Genomic DNA, 25,655 nt, shown 5'->3' on the forward strand with positions numbered 1-25,655 from the left:
AATACATGGTAGAAAGTAAGCCTGCCTGTCACCCAGACCTTCATATTTCTCCACCATGGGGCAACTGATGTTAAGAATTTCTTGTGTTCTTTTCTTAAAAGAGCCCGTGCATGTACAATATATGACTTTTAAAAAATACAAATGCTTGTATGCAAAGTCTGCTGTTCTGCACTAGTTTTGCACATATATCTTGAAATCTGCATTAATTCATTCATTTATTGAATAACTATGTATTGAGTCCTAAATAGTCAACCAGCCCTGTTCAAGGTTCTGGGGTACAGATGTAGCTCATACTTTCATAGTGCTTATATTCTAGAGGGGAAATAAGTAATAGATATCTAACCAAATAATATATACTTTCCAGTTAGTCTAGATGCTAAGAAGAAAAAGCTGGCAAGGGAATGAAGAGGAAAGGGCGAGGTGACACTATTTTGTATGGAATCTTTAGAGAAACCCTCTCTGAAGTGGTATTTGAACAGAGACCTGAATAATGAACTGAGAGATTAATAATATTTGCAAATATCTGAAGGTAGTGCCTTCCAGGCAAAGGAGAGAACGCACAAGGCCATGAGGTTAGAACAAGACTGAATGTTTTAAGAACAGCGTGACTGAAGCAGAATCAAAAAGGAGGAGAACAGTTGAAGAAGAGGTTGGAGAGGTAGACGGGGCCAGATGGAGAACCTACTCAACATGCTAGGAAATTTGCATTTTATTATGCTGGGAAGTCATTGCAGAGGTTGGAGCTGGGGAATGACAGGAGATACATAACATGATCTGATTGCTCTGGAAGAAGGCAGCAGTATATGCAATCAATGGATTAAATAAGATTTATTATTGTACTTGCATATAATTGGGGGTGAATCTTTGACTTAATTAGCTTATATTTTATCTTGGGTGAACAGTAGCTGTTTACATTATAAGTTTAGAATTTGCCTCTTTAGCTTGGTTTATATCCTCTTACACTTACTGAAGAGAATTATGTTTTAACAGCTCTTCATTAAATATAACAGAGGAATGAATGAGCTTTTCTATGTAAGTGAATATACCAGAAAATCGAATGTTACCCTTGTTAAGTGACATGGTGTTTTAACCACCCTTGCTGATTATTATCAGCATGATCTTCCCATTTTCTTCATTTTGTAAATGAGAAGCCAGGCACATTTCCTTTTTTTGATGCCTCGGAGTCCTCATTGTGACCACCAATTATTGCCAGTCGTTGTACTCTACTGTAATACGCAGATTCTTTCAGAGAAATATGTTTGCCTCTACTCTAAATGGGTGAATTGCTTCCTTGGATTCTGTGTCTGCTTTTTATAATTTATTAATTTACTCTAATTAAATATTTGAGAACTTGCTATTTACCAGACTCACTACAAGAGATTAGGGATATAATGGTAAAAACATACAGTCCCATTAGCTGTTATTTCCTGTCACTTTCTTAGACCCTTTTCCAATCACATGGAAACATCATAAACTACTAGAGCTAGAAACAGACCTTAGATATCACAGAGTCCAATCCTATCACTTTATAGATTAGCAACTAAAGCCCCTGCATTAGCTCCTTCATTATTCTTTTTTATATTCTACTTTCTCTAGACTAGACAGATATCTATTATAATGAACAATGGTGTTGGAACCAGTTTTTAATGTTTTGTTTCCTTCAATGTCATCCTACCAGCTTACTCTTGATTCTATTCAACAAATACAATTAGGAATAGATATGGCAAAATTGATCAGAGGCTGTGGTACTATCTTCTGAACAGTCACCTGCGCAGAATTTTTTTTAAGGTTTTATTTTTAAGTAATCTCTACACCCAATTTGGTCCTCAAACTTGAAACCCTGAAATCAAAAAAGTTGTGTGCTCTACCCACTGAGCTAGCTAGGTGCCCCAAAAAGACTTTTTGAAGCAACACGTTATTATGCAGATAACAATATTTAAGCTTTTAGGGAATTAGGTTTTAACACCTGCTGCTTCTTAGTAAACATAGTCAAAGAATTTGCTTTCTGTGTGCCTTATTCAGGATCAAGTAGATGTCCATCTCTTATTTGGCCATGTTAGGAAAGAAAATTGACATTGTGTGTTAACGTAAGGAAAACTTCATTGATCCCTAAAGACATCGGTGTATTTGAACATAGACTAATTTTTTACTTTTTGGTGATTCTATTGACCCTAAGCATTTTTATTAAGAAAATTATATTCATTCACGTATTTTGAAAACAGAGACCTGTATGATACTTTAAAAATTAATCGATGTCTTCCGTAAAAATCTGTAACAAGTTGTAAAGCAAAGTTGTATTTGCGATTATACTTCTTAAATTCCTTTAGGTAATTGTCAATATTTCTCCTTGAAGTCTTACTTGAGTAAGATCTTCTAAAATACCTTCAGCAATTCCCAATAAACTTCAAAATCAAATCTAAACTTAATGGCCTTGTGTTCACAATCTTCTGCATCTGGCCCCACTCTTATCTAGTTCTATCTTCTTAATGCAGCCTTCTCCCTTCCCTTTTATTCTATCCAGCTGCATCAGGACTCAGACAGCTTGGGATGCCTGGCTGGCTCAGTGAATGGAGCATGCTACTCTTGATCTCAGGATTGTGAGTTCAAGCCCCACATTGAGTGTAGAAAAGTAATTTTTTAAAAATTTTTAAAAAGGACTGAGCGAAGGTAAATTGAGCATCTCTTTAGATGCTATAAACGAAATTGTAAAAATTAGCTAAAACTAAACAGCTAAAAGAAATCTTGAAGCAAATTGACCATGCAGCCAGTTATGTCTGTTTCCTACTATAGGCCTTTGAACTTGTTGCCTAAAAATACTCTTGCCCCAGAGAGCCACACTCCTACACTTCAGTTTCTGTAAAAAGTCCCTCAACTAGACAAGCTTTTCTCAACTGCCCCATCCAGAATAGGAGACCCCACATACACTCCTGCCCTTTATCATGGGATTCAGAAAAATGCCTAACTCCTAGAAGGCAGTCAATATTTATGATATAATTAGTACAATAGTATAATTAGTTTTCCTTCCTGAAATTTTTTTTAACCTGGTTAGTAACTATCCATCCTTCAGCTCTCCACTCCTGCCACTTCTTCTGACTATATGAGTCCCCCGTAATAAATAGCCTTATGTAGCACTATTAACCATTACCTAACAGCACTTGTTAGTTATACCTTTACGTAATTGTGTCATTATTTTATTAATACCTGTAGCCTCACTGCACTGTATATAATAATAATAACAATAGTGACAAACACTCGTAGTGTATACTGTGTGCCAGGCATTGTTCTAAGTTCCTTACAACAGCTCTGTGAGTTGATATTATTATTAGTCCCACTTTATAGATGAGGAAACTCAGCCACTGGGAGTTTAAGTAACTTGCTAACTGTGACAGCCAGTAAGTAGTAGGCCTGGGATTTTAACCTAAAGTATCTGGCTCTAATCTAATAGTTAACATATTGAGTTGATTAATTAATTAATTAACAAGAGATCCCATCCGACTTGAGATTCTAAGGTCTATTTCAAAATAATCACCTGATGTCTTCTTATGCTTAATTAACTTTCATTTGTGTGTATTTTATCTGTGATTAGGGGTGAAAAGTGTATCAGTTAAAGTCTAAGCATTCAGTATTCCTAAGCACTTTTAGAAATGTGTATGGAGATCAGTTTTTGGTATCACCAAGAATGTGGATTGCTACTAGCCTATAATAGAGGTCAGAAATGCTAAACATCTTCTAATATATATAACAACTCCAAACAAGGAAGAATTGTCATACCCAAAGTGCCATCATGAGCCCATGAGGAAACACTAAAAAGATGAAACAGTGTCTTTGTCGAGAAGAAACAGGAATGGGGTAGATAGGAGGACTGACAGTTATTGAATGCCTTACTACATTTAATACTTGTCATCTCTTGTAGCCTTCACAGCAGTGCTTTGAGGTGCTTCTTTTATACAGATGAGAAACCTACACTCAGTGAAGTTAGGTCACTTGTCCAAGGTCATAGAAATGAGGTATAGGTGCTTTGTGGGACTTGGTTAAACAGAAGCTCAAGGATGAAGAAAGAGCAGAGTAGTAATTCATCTGGAACCTGACTATTAGAATCCAAATGACCATCCTTCCCTCTTCAGCATTCTATTTTTGGGGAAGGACCGAGCCCCAAAGGGGGTGTGTGGGCTGTGTCCGGTGTCTTCTGCTTTTAGAGTACTTTGGCCTTATTTGAATTCTTTTCAAAAGTGTATGGTGCTTTAAAAAAAAAAAAAAAATTATTTGTTTGAGAGAAAGAGAGCTTGAGCAGTGAGCACAGCTTTGGGGGTGGACAGAGGGACAGGGAAAAGCAGACTCCCCGCTGAGCTGGGAGCTGATGTACAGGACTCCATCCCAAGACCCTGAGATCGTGACCTGAACCAAAGGCAGCCATTTAACCAACTGAGCTACCCAGGTACCCCAAAAGTGTATGGTTTTATGACATAGCTTTATCGTTGTTATTTATCCCATTTAAAAAAACAAAGTATTCTTTTTTAACCCCTTCTCCCTCTCCACTACACCATTTCTTTGCTACTTTTGCAGTAGTATTTCCTGTATTCACTGAGTCTCATTCGGGTTTTTGTACCACCTTTCCCCTAAAACTGTTCTTCTTGTTGGCTTCTGTCTTACTAAATCCCATGGTTACTTCTTAGCATGTACTTTACCTGTTAGTAGTATTTAATACAATTGATCAACCTATTCTCCTTGATTTAAATATTCCCCCAAATTTTAATGCCCTTTAAAGCTGTAAAAACTTTTAAAAGCTTCAAACAGCATTGATGACAGAGTTTACTTTTTTAACTTGGGTTCCAGCTGCCTTGACATGCCCCCACCTGGATGCCTATTAAAATTCTCAAACGTAAGAAGTCTAGATATTCCAACACTCAGGCCAAGAACTTTGGAGTTATTCTTGAATCCTGTCTTTTTCTCAGACTCCACATCTATCAAGAAAATCTATTATCTTTACCTTCAGAGTGCTTGCAGAAGCAGACTGCCACCTCATTCTGAATGACAGCGTTATCTCCTATATGTGCTACTTCACTATTCTGATTAGTCCCTATTCCTTACAGTATGTTACTTACACAGCAGTGAGAATTATCAGATTATATCACGACAAAAAATTAAATCTCACACATACATACACACACACACACCCAACCCTGGTAGATCTCTTCACCTGAAGTATAAGACAGGAGTCAGACCCTGGATTTCCACTTAGACTCCCTCTCTGCAGTGAAACCATATACAGCACAGCAAGGCTATCCAAAAACCTAGCTTTGATTTTCACAAGGGCTTCAAAACTATGTTAGTTTGGGTTATGGTAGCGGACAGCAAAAGATCTCTCAGAATCATCAAGGTAACAAAGGAAGAACCTTGGCTTATGAACTATTTGTAGTAAAAGTGATCCTGGCTGCAAGCCTCATGACAGTAGAACTGATACATCTAGGCTCATCTCTTCCTGTAGCTCATAAATCCGTAGGGTTAAAAGTACTTCCAAAGATGCATCTATTAGTTAGTCCATGTATGAAGATGATGAAGATGACATATACACCGTGGTGTAACCAGAGATCTTAATCTGCTCTGTAATAATGGTAAGTCTAGGATACATCAATCAGTGATATAAAGTTTAAAATAAAAGTTATAGTCTGAGGGAACCCTCCTGCACTGTTGGTGGGAATGTGAACTGGTGCAGCCACTCTGGAAAACTGTGTGGAGGTTCCTCAAAGAGTTAAAAATAGACCTGCCCTACGACCCAGCAATTGCACTGCTGGGGATTTACCCAAAGATTCAGATGCAGTGAAAGGCCGGGACACCTGCACCCCGATGTTTCTAGCAGCAATGTCCACAATAGCCAAACTGTGGAAGGAGCCTCGGTGTCCATCGACAGATGATGGATAAAGAAGATGTGGTTTATGTATACAATGGAATATTCCTCAGCCATTAGAAATGACAAATACCCACCATTTGCTTCCACGTGGGTGGAACTGGAGGGTATTATGCTGAGTGAAATAAGTCAATCGGAGAAGGACAAACATTATATGGTCTCATTCATTTGGGGAATATAAAAAATAGTGACAGGGAATAAAGGGGAAAGGAGAAAAAAATGAGTGGGAAATATCAGAAAGGGAGACAGAACATGAGAGACTCCTAACTCTGGGAAACGAACTAGGGGTGGTAGAAGGGGAGGTGGGCGGGAGGTGGGTTGAATGGATGACGGGCACTGAGGGGGGCACTTGCCGGGATGAGCACTGGGTGTTATTCTGTATGTTGGCAAGTTGAACACCAATAAAAAATAAATTTATTATTAAAAAAATTATGGTCTGACTCTCAGAATGCTTCACATAAAAATATAAAGTAAAAATAAAGATAAACCAACAAAGATCAATAGTTTAGAAACCTCAACTATCCAGAAATTAATCAAGTATCTAAAAGTTAAAACTAAGAAAAAAATTAAAAACCTTTTAGATTTTTCTAATTTATTTATTCATCAAATATTTATGCAGTCTACCCTGTGCTGGGCACTGTTTTAAGCTCTTGGAACACATCAATAAGCAAAACAGATTTTTAAAAATATGCATACCTTTAAAGAGTGTATAGTTTAACTGGAAGAGAGAAACACAATAAAGTAAAAGATATATACTATTTGGAGATAGTAAGTGCTTTGGGAAAGAATAGAGGAGGGTAATTAGGAATTGGATTGACAATTTTAATAAGAGTAGTCAGGAAGGCAACATTTGAGGGGCTTGTGAGAAGTGAGGGAGTTAGTCACTCAGATATTAAAGAAGCATTTTGTAATAAAAAAAATGGCTACTGGGAAGACCCTTTTGGGGTGCTTGGTGTATTAGCTGGAATACAGGGAGCAAAAGGAAGATCAAAATGTGAGTTGAAAACGGAGACCATTTAGAGAACTTCAGCTTGTACTCTGAATAAAATAAAGAACCATTGGAAGGTTTTGAACCAAGGAGTGAAGTGTGTGTGAGGATATGTGTGTATACACGTATATATATGTTTAAATATATATAATGTTCAAATATATTTCAAGTAATATTTACCAGTGACTGGAATAGAATTAATAACTTTGTTAAATGAATACTACCTACCATCCATATTGTGTACAATAGAACTAACACTTTATTGTCTTTTTTATTACAGAGAAATTCTCAGGCACTTACATAAACAGAGGAAGCAAGATAATCAACAATGTCTGTCACTGAGGAAGACTTGTGTCACCATATGAAAGTAGTTGTTCGTGTACGTCCTGAAAACACAAAAGAAAAGGCAACTGGACTCCATAAAGTGGTACATGTTGTGGATAAGCATATCTTAGTCTTTGATCCCAAACAAGAAGAAATCAGTTTTTTCCATGGAAAGAAACCTGCAAATCGTGATATTACAAAGAGACAAAATAAGGATCTCAAATTTGTATTTGATGCTGTTTTTGATGAAACATCTACTCAACTAGAAGTGTTTGAACATACTACTAAGCCAATTCTTCGTAGTTTTTTGAATGGATATAATTGCACAGGTAACTGTTTCAATTCGAGCTTTAATTTTTTCGTTTGATTTCACTTTTACATTAGAATGAACATCTGCTTGACCCATTCTTCTAAACATGATGAATTTTAAGGTGCTTGTTTGCTAAAAAGTATTAAGTTCAGTAGAATTTCTCTGTAAAAGTAGACTTTCTTTGAAATTTAGTCATCATATATAACATGTCATTTGTAAAACTGTCTTCCAGAGTCTTGCTATGGTCCCTATAGACAGTCCTGATTTCATTTTCGTATGTTATTAAGCCACATGGGTCTTGCAGTTGATGCCAGATTTCTCACAATTTGTATTCATTAATATTCCCACTGCTTACCTATACAATTATCTATCCCTGGGGAAGAGTTAGACACTCCTGAACACTTGGCAAGTTTCTTTACAGAACCTCTTTTCTTTATAGTACTTTGAAAAAAAAAGTTAAAAGCCCATGTTAATTGAGTATCATGAGCTATTTTAGCATATCTTCAGCCCAGAAAGCATCTCTAGTGCTCTAGATAGATCTATAGTAATTTGCCTTTCAGAATGGCCATGTTTATTTCCTAGAGAGAGATCCAAGGCCAGTTAATTCAATATTTACAAGGCACTTAACACCATTATTTATTTTTGTAATTACCACCATTTATGACATATTCTTTGAGATACCCTAAAACTGTAACATGTTTCATTGTCTTTCACTGACTCATTCAGTTTTTATTATAGGAGACTTACCCTCTTGGTCAAATAAGAATAGAATGTGGTTTATTGATTAAAACTGCTATGATTCTAATTTTTAAGTGTATATTATTTTCCTCATTCATGAAACTTTATACTATCTCTAGAGATTTAAATTTTTCTTGACTCCAAATGAAAAAGCCTCTACCAGACTCCTACTGAATCTTTGTTTTCTTCTTGGCTTTATTTTATACTATTCAGCTGTTTTAAGACTTCTTGATGTACTACTAAGCTTACATAAAATAGAATAGAATGAAACATATGTCAGTTGAATTGAGTCTACTGAAAAGTATTTTGGTAGTTTGTTAATATTTGGTTAATAAGAGAGATTTAACTTATACAAATATTTTTACCAGTAATAATTTGAGGACTTAATTGTCTTATTATGTCAGGTATTTGCCATATGTAATTCAGAGTAGTTTTTTGTTTTGTTTAGTGTTAGAACTTTTATGTTTATGTTTTATGTTTAGAACTTTTATGTTATGCTGGAGAGAATCATGGAAACAAAATTACTTGCCTAAAACACAAATTTTAAAAAAGAATTTTATAAATGACTTGTATTGGAATTCATTCAGCAAACTTGTAGCGAATATCTGCTGTGTGCCAGGTCATGCCCTACTTATGAAGGACATACAGCCACAGCCTCGGTGGAGCTCACAGTTGGAAACACAGTGTGATACATACTAGAATAGTGGCAGACACTGAGGATTCAAGTGAGGGAGTAGATGTTTCCGCTTATGACAGGGAAGACATGGAAAAGTGACATTTATGCTGAATGTTTAGAACAGGTGTTAAGTGTTCCAGCTGGATTAAGTAAAGGAACTCTTCGGTGGAAAGGCAGTGGAGTAAAAAAGAAGCAGCTCATGCAAAGAACTTCACACAATCTAATATACCTAGACTACAGAAAGGAAGAAACAGAATGGAGAGAGTTCCTAATAATATTCCAAGGCAAGGAATATGAACTTTCTCATGTAGGACCTTTGAACAATTAAGAAGATTTAACATATTCAGATTTTGTTTTCATAAAAACTGTACAAAATTCTAAGAGATGTATTAGAGAAGATTGAGACTAGATAGGGAGACTGATAACTAATTAAAACTTGTAAGATTGCTGTAGAGGGAAGAGAGCAAATGAGGGGAGGGTGGTACCATTAATCAGAATACAGAATATAGGAGAAGAAAAGATTTGTGCCAAAATTCCCAGGTTTTAAGGATAAAAATATAAGTAATTTTGGATCTGTTGAGTTTAAAGTTATGTTCAGGATATCCAGATGGAACTATCCACTAGGCCTTGGATATGGTAATGTTACATGTCATAATAAAGAGCTTTGATCCTTTTTATAAAAATTCAGTACTTGCATATGGTGCTACTGGAGCTGGGAAGACCCACACGATGCTAGGATCAGCTGCTGACCCTGGAGTAATGTATCTAACAATGTTAGACCTTTATAAATCCATGGATGAGATTAAAGAAGAGAAAGTATGTAGTACTGCAGTTTCTTATCTGGAGGTAAGTTGACAGTGTCATTCTTTAGATCAGTCAATAGTATTGAGAACTCTTTAAGAAGTTCCATGGCCCACTCAAACTTCTGCCATATAGGAATTTTCTTAAGAATATATAAAATCATTAAAATTCCTGGTCTTAAGTATTTGTTACACATCTTACTTCTTTTTATGCTGAGTATTTTATTTTGGCCTAATTTCTGATTAGCAAGATTAATGATGCCCTTTATTGAAAAAGAAAACCTGAAGTCATAAATTACCTTCAGTTGTTAACATCTCTTTAGTCTCAATCTGGATTTTTTTCTGTGTTTTATATCATTGTCATAAAACCCCTGATTCGGATAGTCAGTTATTAGACTCCGGTTATGCACTGGCAGGAGCACTGTGGAAGTATTGTTGAGTCCCGATAGTATCATATCAAGAGGCTGTTGTGGTCTGTTAGTCCCATTAACTGTGTTAACTTTGATCCATTTCATTATTTTGGTGTCAGCAGAGTTTCTGCACTATAAGGATACTACTTTACCCTTTTTATCTACTTACTCCCCAAACTTTCATCTATTACTGTTGATATCCACTGATGATTTATGCCTGAATCAAGTATTATTATGATGGTAGGTGATAGTGATATTTAAATTCTTTCATTTCCTCTACATTTATTTCTTGGCTTTCTACCCAATGGAAGAGTTTTTCCTTTCTTTTATTATATCAGTATAAGCTCAATGGATTCTGAACATTATTTCATTGCTTAGAACCCTTTACTGTAATTATTTATTTGTATGCTCAAATTTATGTTGGATTTGGCCAATCAAGACTCTGTCATGCTGTCTCTTGTGTCCTCATTCTTTGAGGACTTCTGCTCCCTTAGTAATAGCCGACATTCAACAAATCATAATTATGGGATAGGCACTCTAACTTTGTGTTCAGATAGTGTTTCAGATACCAGTCCAGAAACAAATCCATGATTATTCTTCCTATTCGTTTGTAGTATCATAGAGAAAATTTCTGGTAGTCACAACTCTTACTGACAACTTGTAGTTTGGTTCCTACTAAGAAAGGTTCTTCGCATTTCAAAAATTGATTAAGATATGTATGTTGCGGCGGGAACCCTGGGTGGCTCAGTGGTTTAGCGCCTGCCTTTGGCCCAGGGCACTATGCTGGAGACCCGGGATCGAATCCCACATCAGGCTCCCGGTGCATGGAGCCTGCTTCTTCCTCTGCCTGTGTCTCTGCCTCTCTCTCTCTCCCTCTCTCTCTCTCTGTGACTATCATAAATAAATTAAAAAAAAAAAAAAAAAAGATATGTATGTTGCGGGCAGCCCCGGTGGCTTAGTGGTTTAGAGCCGCCTTCAGCCCGGCGTGTGACCCTGGAGACCTGGGATCGAGTCCCACGTTGAGCTCCCTGTGTGGAGCCTGCTTCTCCCTCTGTGTGTGTCTCTGCCTCTCTCTCTCTCTCTCTGTGTCTGTCGTGAATAAATAAATAAAATCTTTTTTTAAAAAAAGATATGTATATTGCTAAAAAATTTCTTGTCTACATAACTTGGAAATAAAAAACTCATTTTTTTATATTTCAGTACTAGAAAAAAATCGCTTTGAACTTAATTGGGAAGAGCATGACAATAGTCATTATTTCTTCCTTAGATCCTTTCATAACCAGGAGAATTTTGAAGTTGGTTATTTTTATAATGTTTTTAATTGTTTTTACTTTCTTTTAATCTGCCTTCATTTTATAAATGGTAAGGCAATGTCTAATCTAATGGCTTCCCACTCAGGCTATTCACCAGAGTTGGCTATGGAGTTTTTTTAAAAATAGACATGTCTAGGTGTCAACCCCTGGACATTTTAATTTAATAGGTCTGGATTATGGCTGAGGCATCTATGTTTTTTAAAAGCTCCCAGGTGATTTTCATGTGTACACTGGCTTAAGAATGGTTGTTCTAATTGTGTATTTTATATGATTGAAATGGGTAAGGGGAAACATTTGAAAACTGCTGCTTATCAGAAAAACAAGAACCAAAAAATTATCTCTTCATATTTTACTACTTCTAACCGTTAATACATTTAAAAACCATTGTTCATTGTAGAAAATCTTACCAGGAATAAAGATCATTAAAGACTATTTATTAGAACATAGAAATACTTACACAAAATAGTTCTTAAAGCCTAAGTCTGTATACTTTTTAAAATCTTATCCGTTGTAGTCATTTGGTTGGCAAGTAGAAAATTAAGTATCTTTAATAAATTCATAAAAACAGATCAATAGTGCTATTTTATGCATTGCTTACAGAAATTACAAAGAAAGAAAGAAAAAAAGAAAGGAAATTGCCAAAGACATAAAATACAGATGTGTATTCAATGCCATGCAGTAGAGTGAGGATATCCCTACTTTGCTGCTACTTTTGTGGCCATGGACAAATCACTTAACCTCCTAGGTCCTTAGTTCTTTAAATCATTCAAATGGGGTGAGGGAGGAGGGTCCTATTATGGGACTTATTAAGAATTGCATATTAAACATAATGTAATTAAAGGATGAATGAAATAAATGCTGTCGATCCTTGAGTATGGGTTTTAACTCTTAAGCTCTGAAATTTAAAAAGTTTCAACTATTGAAACATGAAATAATAAATAGCTTCAGTAAGAATCACACCACCTCCATATAACTTACTAGAATTTCCCAAGACCATGTGTCCCATATATTTCCAGAAAATAGGAAAAGGCATTTCAAATTACCTTATTTCTGTTTCGCTGTAGTCACCAAGTTAGGAATTATGGAGAAAGGATATAATGACTCCACCTTTAAATTTCAGTTGCAAACCTAGATAATCAAACTCTTCAGTTTTCTCAGATGATAGAAACTTAATGACCAAAAACAAAACAAAACAAAACAAAACTTAATGGCAACATGAGATAAAAGGGGTGAGATGAATGCAAATGAATTGCTGCTTACCTTTAAGATGCAATTCTAATATGACCTAAATCAGCAACATGTGTGATGTGTCACTATCATTTTAACACCAGTGCTAAAGCAGTTTGGTTTGGTTTGGTTTTTGCTTTTTCCTAAGGTATATAATGAACAGATTCGTGACCTCCTAGTAAATTCAGGACCACTTGCTGTTCGGGAAGATGCCCAAAAAGGGGTAGTTGTTCAGGGATTGACTTTACATCAGGTATGTTTATAAATTTCTTTTTCCTTATTGTAATAGCAAGTGTGATTATTTGGTCCTTTACTTATTTTCCGTTGTACAGGAAAATAGAAAAATAATGACGTGCAGAGTTAAAATGATCAGAATATATCTTCCGTATTATTTTGTTTTCCTTTGAAATAATTGAATGAGCTTTTCTTTTTGTTGTTTTTGGGGAAGGGGTTTGGGAGTTTTTTTGTTTTTTAGTGAGCGAGAGCTCTAGGGGAAGGGCAGAGGGAGAAGAGAATCATAAGCAGGCTCCATGCCCAGCACGGAGTCATGTGGGCTCAGTCTCACAACCCTGAGATCCTAACCTGGGCCAAAATCAAAGTCGGGCACTTAACTGACGGAGCCACCCAGGCACCCTGAATGAACTTTTCTTTTAAGAATCTACTTGTAAACTTAATATTCTATTCTACTTAATACATTTATATTTTTTCTCCTCCAAGAGATAAAATTTTATCTTTTATTTCTCATATAACACCAAAGTATAGTCAACCCATGCATATCATGGGTTTGAGGTGAACAGGTCCACTTATATGCAGATTTTTTTTGTAATTACAGTACAGTACTACAAATGTATTTTTCTTATAATTCTCTTAAAAATTGTTCCTTTTCTCTAGCTTCATTGTTTATAAGAATATAGTATATAATACATGTAATATACAAAATACATATTAATCGACTTCATATTATTGGTAACGCTTGAAGCCACCAGTAGGTTATTAGTGAAACTTTTGGGAGAAAAAAGAAACTTTTGGGAAGCCATGAGTTACATGTGGATTTTCAATTGCCTGGAGGGAAAAGGTGTGTCAGCGCCCCAAACCCCTGCATTATTCAAAGATCAATGTATATCATTTGTTTAGTACGACATAGGAAATACTTAATGGGATACAAGTTATAGAATGCATTTTGTTTTGTTTTGTTTTTTACCTTTTATTTTATCTTAAAAAGTCTTTTTTCAGGTCACCTGGCTGGCTCAGTCAGTTAAGAGTTTGCCTTCAGCTCAGGTCATGATCCCAGGGTCCTGGGATGGAGCCCGCATCCTGCTCCTTCTTGCTCAGCAGGGAGCCCCCTTCTGCCTCCCCCACTGCCTGCTGCTTCCCCTGCTTGTGCTCTTTGTCAAATAAAATCTTTTTTTAAAAACTTTTTTCTTGTTGAAAGTTTATTTAAAAATTTTAAAGATAGATGACTATTTGTATATTTTTTTCTTCTACTTAAACATCTCTAGCCCAAATCCTCAGAGGAAATTTTACAGTTATTGGATAGTGGAAACAAAAACAGGACGCAACATCCCACTGATATGAATGCCACGTCTTCTCGTTCTCATGCTGTTTTCCAGGTAACAGGCCATTAGACTATTGCGCTTAAAATTGGATTTAAAATAAAGCCAAATTCATACGGGGTAATTTTCATACATACAAAGAAAATCTCTTCAACTGGGGACTCTTTCCTCAGCATTTCCTTTATTCTGCAGCTTTGAAAAGATTTTATAAAGAATATTTAGAATTGAGATGGTATCTCTCAGAGTATAAATTTTTACTGTGTGAAGATACAGGATAGTAAGGTGGTAGTGTTAAAAGCTTTTTTTTCCTTATGTTTTTCTTTTCTTATTTTTAGTGAAAATATTTCATCTTTCCTAGAGATAATCTTATATTCAGAGTAAACCTCTTTTTAGGTATAGATTTACAGAAACAATAAATTGGAGAGTTCTGGTTCACTTTTTTAAAGATTTCATCATAGGGACCGTGCACAAGTTGAATTTCTTAAGGACATTGATTACATTGATATAGTTATTTTTAGGGATATGATTCTAGAAAGAGTTAAATCGTAGATTAGCAGCTTTATTTTTTGTGGTTTCTAGTCCTGTTAAAATCCAGATTATTTTTAGCTTCATTCTGGATTATGCTAATAGAACCCAATTTACAGTAAGAAATGGATACAGTTGAAAGAATTCATATATGATCATGGCAGTCACATCATTCAGAAAGTTTCCAGTGCATAAAATTTTATTTATCTTTTCTGTTCTTTCCACTGACTCTTCATTTAACAGTAGTCATGAGAGAAATGGTTATCTGTAACACAGATAACCCAAATGTCTTAGACCCTGCTCTATAAGAATATTAACGAAGATCTTTATAATGGAATAATAGTTAATCTTACCAAACTTACCAAACTCTTTTAAGTTTGCCACTTTATTTCAGTTAAATACAAAGTAGCATTCAATAATTGATGCTTTACCCTAATTGGCTGAACATGACAAGTATATTTTACTGTTTTTTTATATGGCACATTTTTTACATTTTAATGACATGCTACAACTTCAGAAATTAGAATACACTTACTCAATTTGGATCAGCATTCAAATTCAGCTTTCCTTTAGGAACCAATTCCTGGAGACATGCAAAGCATTCTAACTACTGCCTTTGGTTTTTGGTTAGGAACATTATTTCTAAAGTACCTGCGGGGGAATCCCTGGGTGGCGCAGCAGTTTAGCACCTACCTTTGGCCCAGGGCGCGATCCTGGAGACCTGGGATCGAATCCCACATCGGGCTCCCGGTGCATGGAGCCTGCTTCTCCCTCTGCCTATGTCTCTGCCTCTCTCTCTCTGTGTGTGACTATCATAAATAAATAAAAATTTAAAAAAAAAACTTTAAAAAAATAATAAAGTACCTGCGCCCTACCACCACCTCTCATAATTCTATGATCTGGTTCAAGGGCTACAGAACACAAATGGCAGTTGTTTTGAGCTGCTGTTGGGTCAGGAGTTAGTTGCCCTCTGGTACACACTTAGGAAATCTTTTCATTTCCGAGTTTTTTTCCAATTTCTATAATTACTTCTAGTATTCTTGGGTATCAGCCAGTCAGATTGTTATACTTTATTCAGTTTCTTTTTTAAAATGAAAATTATTTTGATCTCATGTTGTTTTAAAAATAAAGTGCATGTTTCCCTTTTAATTTGCTTAGTACTTTAATTTGCTTGGTACCTTTTAATTTTGTTAAATCTTACCCTCATTTTCCTATTCTCCTGTAATTTCAAAAAGATCTATTTGCGACAACAAGACAAAACAGCAAGTATCAGTCAAAATGTACGAATTGCCAAGATGTCACTCATTGATCTGGCAGGGTCTGAGAGAGCCAGTGCTACCAGTGCTAAAGGGACCCGGTTTATAGAAGGCACGAATATTAATCGATCACTCTTAGCTCTGGGGAATGTTATCAATGCCTTAGCAGATACAAAGGTAGGTACTGTATGTTTATTTATTTTAAGTATCCTGAAATATTAAAATATGTGTAATTCTAAGAAGATATACTTTAAATAATTTTATTTTAAAGGTCTATTATAAGTCAAATTTCAAGAATGTATTAGTAATATTTATATAGAGAGCAGAGACCCCCAGAAAGCCCATTATATCAAATAAAGCTATGTGTGGTTTGGTTTCGCTTGGTTTTAATTTCAAGTTCTATAATCAGATTGTTGAAAGAAACATATTGAAATCATATTGATAGTTAATGTTTTATGGTATCTTTCTCATCACCTATTTTGAACCTGATTATTAAAATGACTGTTTAGGTCATTTTATACAACAAGCATAATTGAATTGGGATGAACACGAAAACACATTTTAGGAAAACTTAATTCTGTTCTGGTTACTACTTTAGATACTATAAAATTGGGTTAAATATTAAAGAGTTTTAATTTTTCTTTGGAAGAGGGGCTTAAGATAGAAGATATAATTAAATCACCTTAGGGGCACCTGGGTGGCTCAGCGGTTGAGCATCTGCCTTTGGCTCAGGTTATGATTCCAGGGTCCCCAGGATCGAGTCCCACATCAGGCTCCCTGCATGGAGCCTGCTTCTCCCTCTGCCTGTGTCTCTGCCTCTCTCTCTCTCTCTCTCTCTCTCTCTGTCTCTCTGTCTCTCATGAATAAATAAATAAAATCTTTTTAAAAAAATCACCTAATGGGGTATGTTTACTAGATGTCTTTGGGGCATTTAAAAATATTTCACATCTCACTATATGCCCAAGTGCTTGCTGGAACACAGCATATTTGACGACTTTTGTATTTGTATTGGTAAAAATGATTTCTTTTTTTTTTTTTTTAATTAAAATGTGAACATTAAGTTCAATCCAGGTTCAAGCTTTAGGAAATTACCTACATTTAGGAAAATACAGGTCAATGAATGCTAAAAAAAATGTTATAGTTTGATTTAGTAAAAGTATATTAAAATGATTTGAGGGAAGCCTGGGTGGCTCAGTGGTTGAGTGTCTATTTTCAGCTCAGGCCGTGACCCCGGGGTCCTGGAATCGAGTTCCGCATCAGGCTCTCCCCACAGGGGAGCCTGCTTCTTCCTCTTCCTCTGTCTCTGCCTCTTTCTGTGTCTTTCATGAATGAATAAGTAAAATCTTAAAAAAAAAAAAAAAGATTTGAGAACTGTTTTTTTAAAAAAAGCAAGTTCCTGAAATCATACAAAGATTACAAAGCAAGATGTCTTTTATATTCTAAGTTACAAATCTCAAACATGTAAGCAGACAGCATGGGATAGATACTGGTTTCTAGACTTAAGCCATAGCAACTCAATTTTTAATAATTGACCCCTATTGAGTCATTTATGAGTCCATGTTTAATACATGTCTTGCAATGTAAAATTATGTCATGTTAACACCAGCAGTGCACATTCCACACTGTTTGGGAAACACTGCTGTGGTGGAGAGCACAGGACACCTAGGGCTGATTTCTATCTCTGAATTATCAACTGTGTGACCTGAAGCAAGTCATTTCACTTTTTGTTTAGCTTCCATTTTTCTCTTCTGTAATATGAAATATTTACACTGGATAGCATAAGGTTGCTTTTAGCTTAACATTCAAATGTTCTGTTTTTATGAAAGTTATGCTTTTTGGAAAATATATTTTTTACTTTAAAATCAGAACTGTATCTTTTAAGTAAATGAAAACCTAGAAATAATTAAGTTCTATTAGAACTACACATTGTCCTTTCAGATGAAGTCTCTGTAAGATTATAATTTTGATTTACTTTGTATCCATGTTAGCTAATTATTTAATGAGAGAAATTATTCTATGCCTTGCAGAATTCTTATTATTCCTATAGTATATTCGAATAGAGCATACATTACTTTTGTATTTTAATTTCCTTTTTAAAAAATAATGGAATTTTTTTATATGAACATTTTGTTTCTGATAAAATATGGAAAGATTTTGTTAAATATCCCCCACACAGTTTTCCCAGTTGTTAACATCTCATATTTATGTGGTATTACAACTCTTGAACTAATACTGGTTTTTTATTAACTAAATTTTATATTTATTTAGAGGGGAATATAATCTTTAAGTAGGATATTGTAAGATTCATTATCATTTCGATCACCAATTATACCATAAGTCTGGGCAAAGTTGGGCAGTGCTTAAATTCTTAGAGTGAAGTGATAGCAGGTTTGCATTTAAATGTGGAAAATGACATAAGAATTCTTTTTTTGTTCTTTCAGAGAAAGAATCAGCATATTCCTTACAGAAATAGTAAGCTCACTCGCTTGTTAAAGGATTCTCTTGGAGGAAACTGTCAAACTATAATGATAGCTGCTGTTAGTCCTTCCTCTATGTTCTACGATGACACATATAACACTCTTAAGTATGCTAATCGTGCAAAGGACATTAAATCTTCTGTAAGTCTGTTTAGTCTACCTTTGTTATAAGAGCATTGGTTGTATACTATTTTTATAACTCTAAAAAATTATTAATTAGAGTTGTATTTTTACTAATGAATTAGCAAACAGCGTTAGAAATATCTTTATCGGATTGGTTAATTGAACATTAACTTGGACAATTAAATCATTAAGCATCTTGATTACATATATAATAGTTACTATTATTTAGTCTTTTGCGAGGTAGGATGCTCTAATGCCTTTCTTCCTAACCTTTTTTATCTCCTGGCACATGATATTTTGATGGCACAATAGAGTAATTGGTCAGGGCTTTAACACATTCGTTACAGCCAAGGATGATGTTATTTGCTTTACCTTAGCACCAACTCTTTCTACCTGAAAACCTTAGACATGTTTGATAATCTCTCCAAGCTTCAGTCACTTCATCTGTAAAACAAATATATCTACCTCAGTTTATAAAGTAAATAGCCCTTTTAAAATAATTCATGATATTGATGTAACCAATATCTGTATAGCTCTAACAATCTAATAATGATTGGTTAAGTCAGTATTTTGGCCAGAAATTTGGGATCATTTAAAAAAATTTAAGTCAACCATGATGTACTTTTAAAATCACAGGATCTCTGGGTTGGAAGAAACCTAGAGTTTAAGTGGTATGATGACTTCTGCTGCTTACCCCTCTGCATGAAGATGAGCGGGTATGGTCTTTTTAGAGAAGTGTTCATATATTCTTTACATAATTAATTAGGAAAGGATATGCTCAATGGGTGTGCAGAACTTTTCACACATGTTTTTCATGTAATCCTTACAGCATCCCATTGACAAAGGCTCTATTTTACAGTTGAGGAATCCCATGCTCAGAATTTTAAGTACAATTCTAAATCAGTTAAGTGAGAAGTGGACAGTACCTCAAAATCAAGCATTTGAACTTCTGTTTGATGTTCTTTCCACTATTCCATAGCTGCCAAGGAGCCCATACAATTATAAAAAAGATAAAATGTAATAAGAACTCATTAAAAACTAGTTGAACTTAGAAATTGTTGAAACTTAAAATTATCTCTAAATTTCTTAGAAGTCTAAGGAAAAAGAAAGTGGGCAATTTTAATTATAATGTGAAGAATGCTTTGTAAGTTCTTAGACATACCTTGTCTCCGAGAGTAAGACTATTTCTTTATAATGTCATTTATTTTATAAATGTGCTCAGCATATCCTCCTGTCACAGGTTTTGAACATGAGTGTAATTGATCATGATTGTAATTGTCACAAATTCTGAATTCATGGAACAGAACTAATGAGGGCATAATGCCATTTTTCTCATGTATGGTTACGTGATTATTATCTTTATATATGTATGCAATCATAATTTCTATCTTTTAACAGTTGAAGAGCAATGTTCTTAACCTCAACAATCATATAACTCAGTATGTAAAGATCTGTAATGAGCAGAAGGAAGAGGTATGTCTACTTTTTACATTTTATGCTGATCTCCCTTAGTTTCTCATTTGGGAATATGCAAACCTAATTGCCAAAAAATTTGATGTATTTTCCTATTACAGTTGAAAATCTGGCATGTTCAGTTATTTTTCACAGCTAAAATTTTTCTGTGGCCATGTTTAATAGAGATAAATAATTTGTTTTGTATTTTAACTAGTGTTTCTCTTTACTAGATTTTAATGTTAAAAGAAAAACTAAAAGCCTATGAAGAACAGAAAGCTTTTACTGATGGCAATAACAAAGCAAAGATAATGATTTCAAACCCTCAGGAAAAAGAAATTGAAAGGTAAAAATGACATTAAGATCTCATTTTGAGGATTTTATGGTTTTTAAAATTTGGCCAGATATGTTATCATCATTTATTGTATGTCTTTATATATGTATTCTCAACTGAATTCAGGAAGCCACTGACTGCCCTTTATATTTTACGCACTTTGGAAATCAGATAATTTTAATTATGATTACATACTTGTGATTATACCAGGATTTAGATATAAGATGGAGAAGGTAAAGCTAATTACATCACTTATGAAATTAGTTTTTAGCAGTTTTCATATTTTTCTTCTCAAGTGTCCTATTCCATTCAGGCTGCTGTAACAAAATGCCAGACAGGTATCTTATAAGCTAAATGAACAAACAAAATTATATCTCCCAATTCTGGAGGCTAGAAGTCCCAAAGATCAGGGGACTGGCATAGTTGGGTGAGGGCATTCTTTCAAGCTGAAGATTTCACTTGAATCTTGAATTCAAGAATCCTTGAATCCTCACATGACCTCTGGAGGTAGATCTCTCCAGCTCCTCTTTTATAAGGTCACTAATCCCATCCACAAGGTCTCTGCCCTGGTGACCTGACTACCTCTCAAAGGCCTCACCTCATAATACCATCACTTTGGGTGTTAGGTTTCAACATAGGAATTTTGGGTAACAAGCATTCAGGCAGTCTCATCTGGCATAACATCATTATTTGTCTAGTTCATGTAAATTTTATCTACCCTTTCTTGACTATGTATAATTCTAATAATTCATGTACTTTGGTTAATTATTAGAGGGGGCATCTCTCAGTGATATAAATTAATACAGAATTTTGATAGATGCCCACTAGCTTTTCTAGCTGTTAATAATATAATAATCACAAGCTCTTTTCCCCTAAGCAGTTAATTTCAAAATTGTCCCAACGGGATACTAGTTCAAAAGCTGTGAATCTTGAGTAGTTCTAAGAAGGCAGTAAGAAATTCCTGGATCAAACAAATTTGGAAATTACTTCTTAAGGAATCTAGGTGATTTCCAAAGTATGTTAGTTTATTAAAGGCTCTGAGAGTTCTTGTGATAAAGGAATCTGCTCAAACTTTAATGAAGTTGAATGAAGTTAAACTTAATTGACATTCTTCAGAGCCAATGTTCTGTTACCACTAGTATAAGAAACTAACCACAACTAAAACCAGTGATTATTAACACTGTTTTGGAACTCTAGAGTTTATAGTGTTATCTTGCTATGCATAAGGAAGACTGGTCAATGGTGACTTTCAACCTAGTTTCGGATACACCTTTTTTAAAATTGAATTTGTATATTGAAGTTTACATATAATATCCTTGATTTAAAAAAAATTTTTTTCTGACTCAGTTGACAGTTGATATCAGTTACATAAAACTTATTTAATGCCATGAATTTGCAAAGTGTCTTTTTTAAAATAAACATTTTCATGTGATTTAATCAGATGAAGGGAAGAATATATGATATTTGCTGTATATCAAAGCTCTTTGGAAAGGTAATATTCAAGAAGAAATCATAAAAAGAAAGTATAGTTCTTTTACAGAGTAATTACAAAACTTCACTTATGACTATATCAAGAAAATTGTGTAGAATTTAATATTTGTCATGTATCACCTAAAATTATTGGCAAAGATTTTTATTACTAGTTAGTTGAATGTTTTAGATACTAATAACTACTAGAAAATAGTTACTATTCTCTTAGGACTCTTTTCTGTTTTAAAATAATATATTTTCTTTTCCTTTTTTTTTTTTTTTTTTTTTAAGGAAATCTCTAGAAACCTCTGATACTATTTCCTTTTCTTCCATCCTAATCAGTAAACCCCACCAACTGAAATAAGCCTGGACCACAAAATTACAAAATTGACAAATATTTAACTATGTCCTTGGATAAAAATGTTTAAAAAAAAAAACAACAAACTAAGACATTATCTTTGAGAATAACCTAAAGATAACTTATCAATTCATTTACTGGCATTAGCGTGTTGTAATATAATACAATGAAATTGCAATGTCCGTACATACTTCCTATGAAATATTAATCAGTTTGACAAAACTGCAGTAAAGTCGATGTATTGTGGTTTATGGTTATTCCCAATAGAGTTTCATTAAGAACTACTGACGTAAATTGGCAGTGTTTTTACCACAGATCCTTACAAATATATCTAAAATTCTGACTGAAGAACATTTATTTTTAAATGCATATACTTTGTTACAGTTTTATTTTAAAGGCTTCACAGTTAATTTTTCTTTGAGAGCTCTGCCTGTGACTGTTTATACTGTTACTATAGCTCAAACCTGATCTGTGATTTAAAAACGTAACTATATTTTTACAAGACTAGAATTTGCTGTGAACAATGTTCTGCTGACTCTAGAGGATGGGGAATTGTAGGTTCCTTTTAGGCCTTGCATGGATGTTTTTTTGAGCTTGAGGTCTTTATGTATTTGGAGGAGATGTGAGTCAAATTCCCCAACTTCAATTCTCCAAATCTCCATTGCCCTTTGGAGGAAAGACACCAGAGTGGCTTTTCTAGGTTTACCACATTGCAAACTTGGTTGTTTTGGGTCCTGGCAATGTCAGCTGACTCTTAGCCAGGCTGTAGGGGGTACCTTACCTTATGGTGTGTTTTCCCTGTAACAAATTTTAAAACAAAAAACTGGCTATCTCACTTTCCCTAGGGGGCCATGGAGGCGCCATATGATTATGCCACCCACTGCTTGTTTCTTCACAGTTAGCCAACATCAAAACAACACACAGTACTGTGTTGCTTCTGGGGCCTTGTTAATTGGGATAGTACAGGTTCAAATTATCATCCTTTTCCTACAAACAAAATATTTTATTTTTGCTATGCAGCTGGATTACATAGACAAAATAGAGTATATGACTCTACATGTAATAGACAAAATATACTAGTTTATTTTGACTTACGTAATTATGATTTATATAGAGAAGCTTTATAATACCTATATTTTTTTTAGTAGTGTGATCTTGGAAGAGAAAAAAAATACAGTAAAAATAAAGTTAATATCCTTTTAAAACATATTTGTAATTTAGTAGGAAACAGCCACTCTAACCGATTTGCTGTTTGTCATCGAGTCTAATTCTATCAGTGATATATATTCTTTTGTTCATTTATTTCTTAAATTTATTTCACAAAATTAGTGAAATTCTATAATGTGTTTGTTTTTCATAGATTTCAAGAAATTCTGAACTGCTTGTTCCAGAATCGAGAAGAAATTAGACAAGAATATCTGAAGTTGGAAATGTTACTAAAAGAAAATGAACTTAAATCATTCTATCAACAACAGTGCCACAGGCAAATCGAAATGATGTGTTCTGAAGACAAAGTTGAAAAGGTATTTATATATAATTAAATTTTAGAAGTGTAAATACATAGGGACTTCTAATTCTTTTTTTTTTTTTTTTTTTTTTTTTAGGGACTTCTAATTCTATAAATATGATAGGTAATGTTATTTAATTAGCCATTCACTACAACTCCTAGAAATCCTGGAGAAAACGTATCAAACATTGTTTTAAATGCATAGTTGAGGGTGCAAGACAGAAAATTAAATTCCTAGGTGTCAGAAAAAAAAGGAAACCAAAAATACAAAATCCCCCTTGCAACTGTTGCTTCTTTTGCAACTGTTGCTTCTTTGAGGGATGACTGAATGCACTTAACATGAAGTTAACACACTCAGAGTTGGGTACCAAAGGTGGAGCAGTACACCCCAGATGCAGGCAGTAATTTACCACTTAGACTAATTGCAGATCTTTTTTCCAGGAAAGAATATTTTATCACTAACATTGTTAGAATTTCCATTGTGTGGTGTTTAAAAAGGCAGACCATCTTTTACTCAGTTTATTATTTTATGCAATAGTACACTGTGCTCCCCACCTCCACACACACTGACCTCTCCCAGTATCTTACCTTTGATGTACACTGCTTCTTAGGTAAGGGACCAAAGGGAGACAGGGAGTTAGAAATGGCAGGCCCCACATAAAGCTGGAAACCTCATAGGCCTTCACCCTTCATGCTGGTAGTACACTATGAAGAAATACTCCCAATCAGCACAGACAGATGAGGAACCATGCCTGGGGTCTCACTTAAAGACTAATAGGGCACCTGGGTGGCTCAGTTGGTTAAACATAGGGTTCTTGATCTCAGGGTTTTGAGTTAAAAAATTTTTTTTAATTAAAAAAGAAGATATTAAAGACTGTCTTTGTAGATATTCTTACCAATGATTTGAGGTTTGAATTTTTGTGATCCATGTGTTTTATTTAATAAATCCTTAAAGTGAGAAATTAACATGGAAAAATGGTATCAGAACAGTGATAATTTTGGGAGAACTGGGCAGATCAATACAGAATCAGTCTAGTAATACAGACCCTCAGGTAAAATCATTAATGAGAACTCACTATTCAAAATTACAGAGCACAGGGTGAAACACTCCACCATAATCAAGTCAGCAAATTTAGCAAGTAATAACAGAATTTCCAAAGATTCAAACACTAGAGCAATCTGATAAAAACTATAAAAAGACTAAAGATAAAGATGTCAAAGAAAGAATTAATGATAGAGGAATTAAAGATCGAAAGAACATCCATATACAAAAAGAAAACAAATGAAACATCCAGAAATTAAAGACTTACTCACTGAAATTCAGTTCGCTTTACAGGTACAATGCTAAGTAGTGTTTTAAATACTTTATGTGCATTTATTTAATTCTCAGAAAACCCTATGAGAGATGTAACATCATTATCCTCATAATGAAGATGAGGAAACTAGAGCACAGAGAAGCCATCCTGCTCAGGGTCACCTATAGGTTCAAAGGTCACCTATGAACTCATATGATTTGAACTCAGGCAAGCTAGTTCCAGAGCATGTTACCTCTATCCTTTATGGTGTATTGGATAAGCTGAAGAGCGTCCAATTCTGGGAACTGGAAGACCTGATGAAATCATATCAAATATAGGATAAAAAGATAGCAAATGTGAACAAGATGTTGTTGCATGAAGGATGGACTGAAAAGTCATGTATTCTTGTAGTAGTTATTCTGAAGGAGGTATATTAGTGCAAAAGGGGAAAGGATAATATGAAAAGTTTCAGGCTTAGAATTTTCTAGGAATAATAAAATGTCAGTGAGATATAAGTTCAAGAAGCAGGAGTTCAAAGCAGGATAGAAAATAATGTACACCTGGTTGTATACAACTCTAGATCACCAAAAAGCAGAAAAATTAACATTTTAATA

General features: G+C 34.5%; 1 protein-coding gene across 2 annotated transcripts in view; it reads left to right on the forward strand.

Moving 5' to 3' along the window:
- Nucleotides 1-25,655, forward strand: part of KIF18A (kinesin family member 18A) — a 78,744-nt gene that overhangs the window by 3,499 nt on the left and 49,590 nt on the right. For both annotated transcript variants that reach the window (XM_072793717.1, XM_072793718.1), the window contains exons 2-10: nt 7,174-7,546; nt 9,630-9,787; nt 12,840-12,944; nt 14,191-14,301; nt 16,005-16,202; nt 18,467-18,643; nt 20,024-20,098; nt 20,311-20,423; nt 23,600-23,762. In XM_072793717.1, the coding sequence (XP_072649818.1) occupies nt 7,222-7,546; nt 9,630-9,787; nt 12,840-12,944; nt 14,191-14,301; nt 16,005-16,202; nt 18,467-18,643; nt 20,024-20,098; nt 20,311-20,423; nt 23,600-23,762 (1,425 nt within the window). In that variant the 5' untranslated portion in view covers nt 7,174-7,221. The remainder of the gene's footprint in view (nt 1-7,173; nt 7,547-9,629; nt 9,788-12,839; nt 12,945-14,190; nt 14,302-16,004; nt 16,203-18,466; nt 18,644-20,023; nt 20,099-20,310; nt 20,424-23,599; nt 23,763-25,655) is intronic.

This window comes from Canis lupus, chromosome 23 (assembly GCF_048164855.1).
Source record: "Canis lupus baileyi chromosome 23, mCanLup2.hap1, whole genome shotgun sequence".
NCBI lineage: Eukaryota > Metazoa > Chordata > Mammalia > Carnivora > Canidae > Canis > Canis lupus.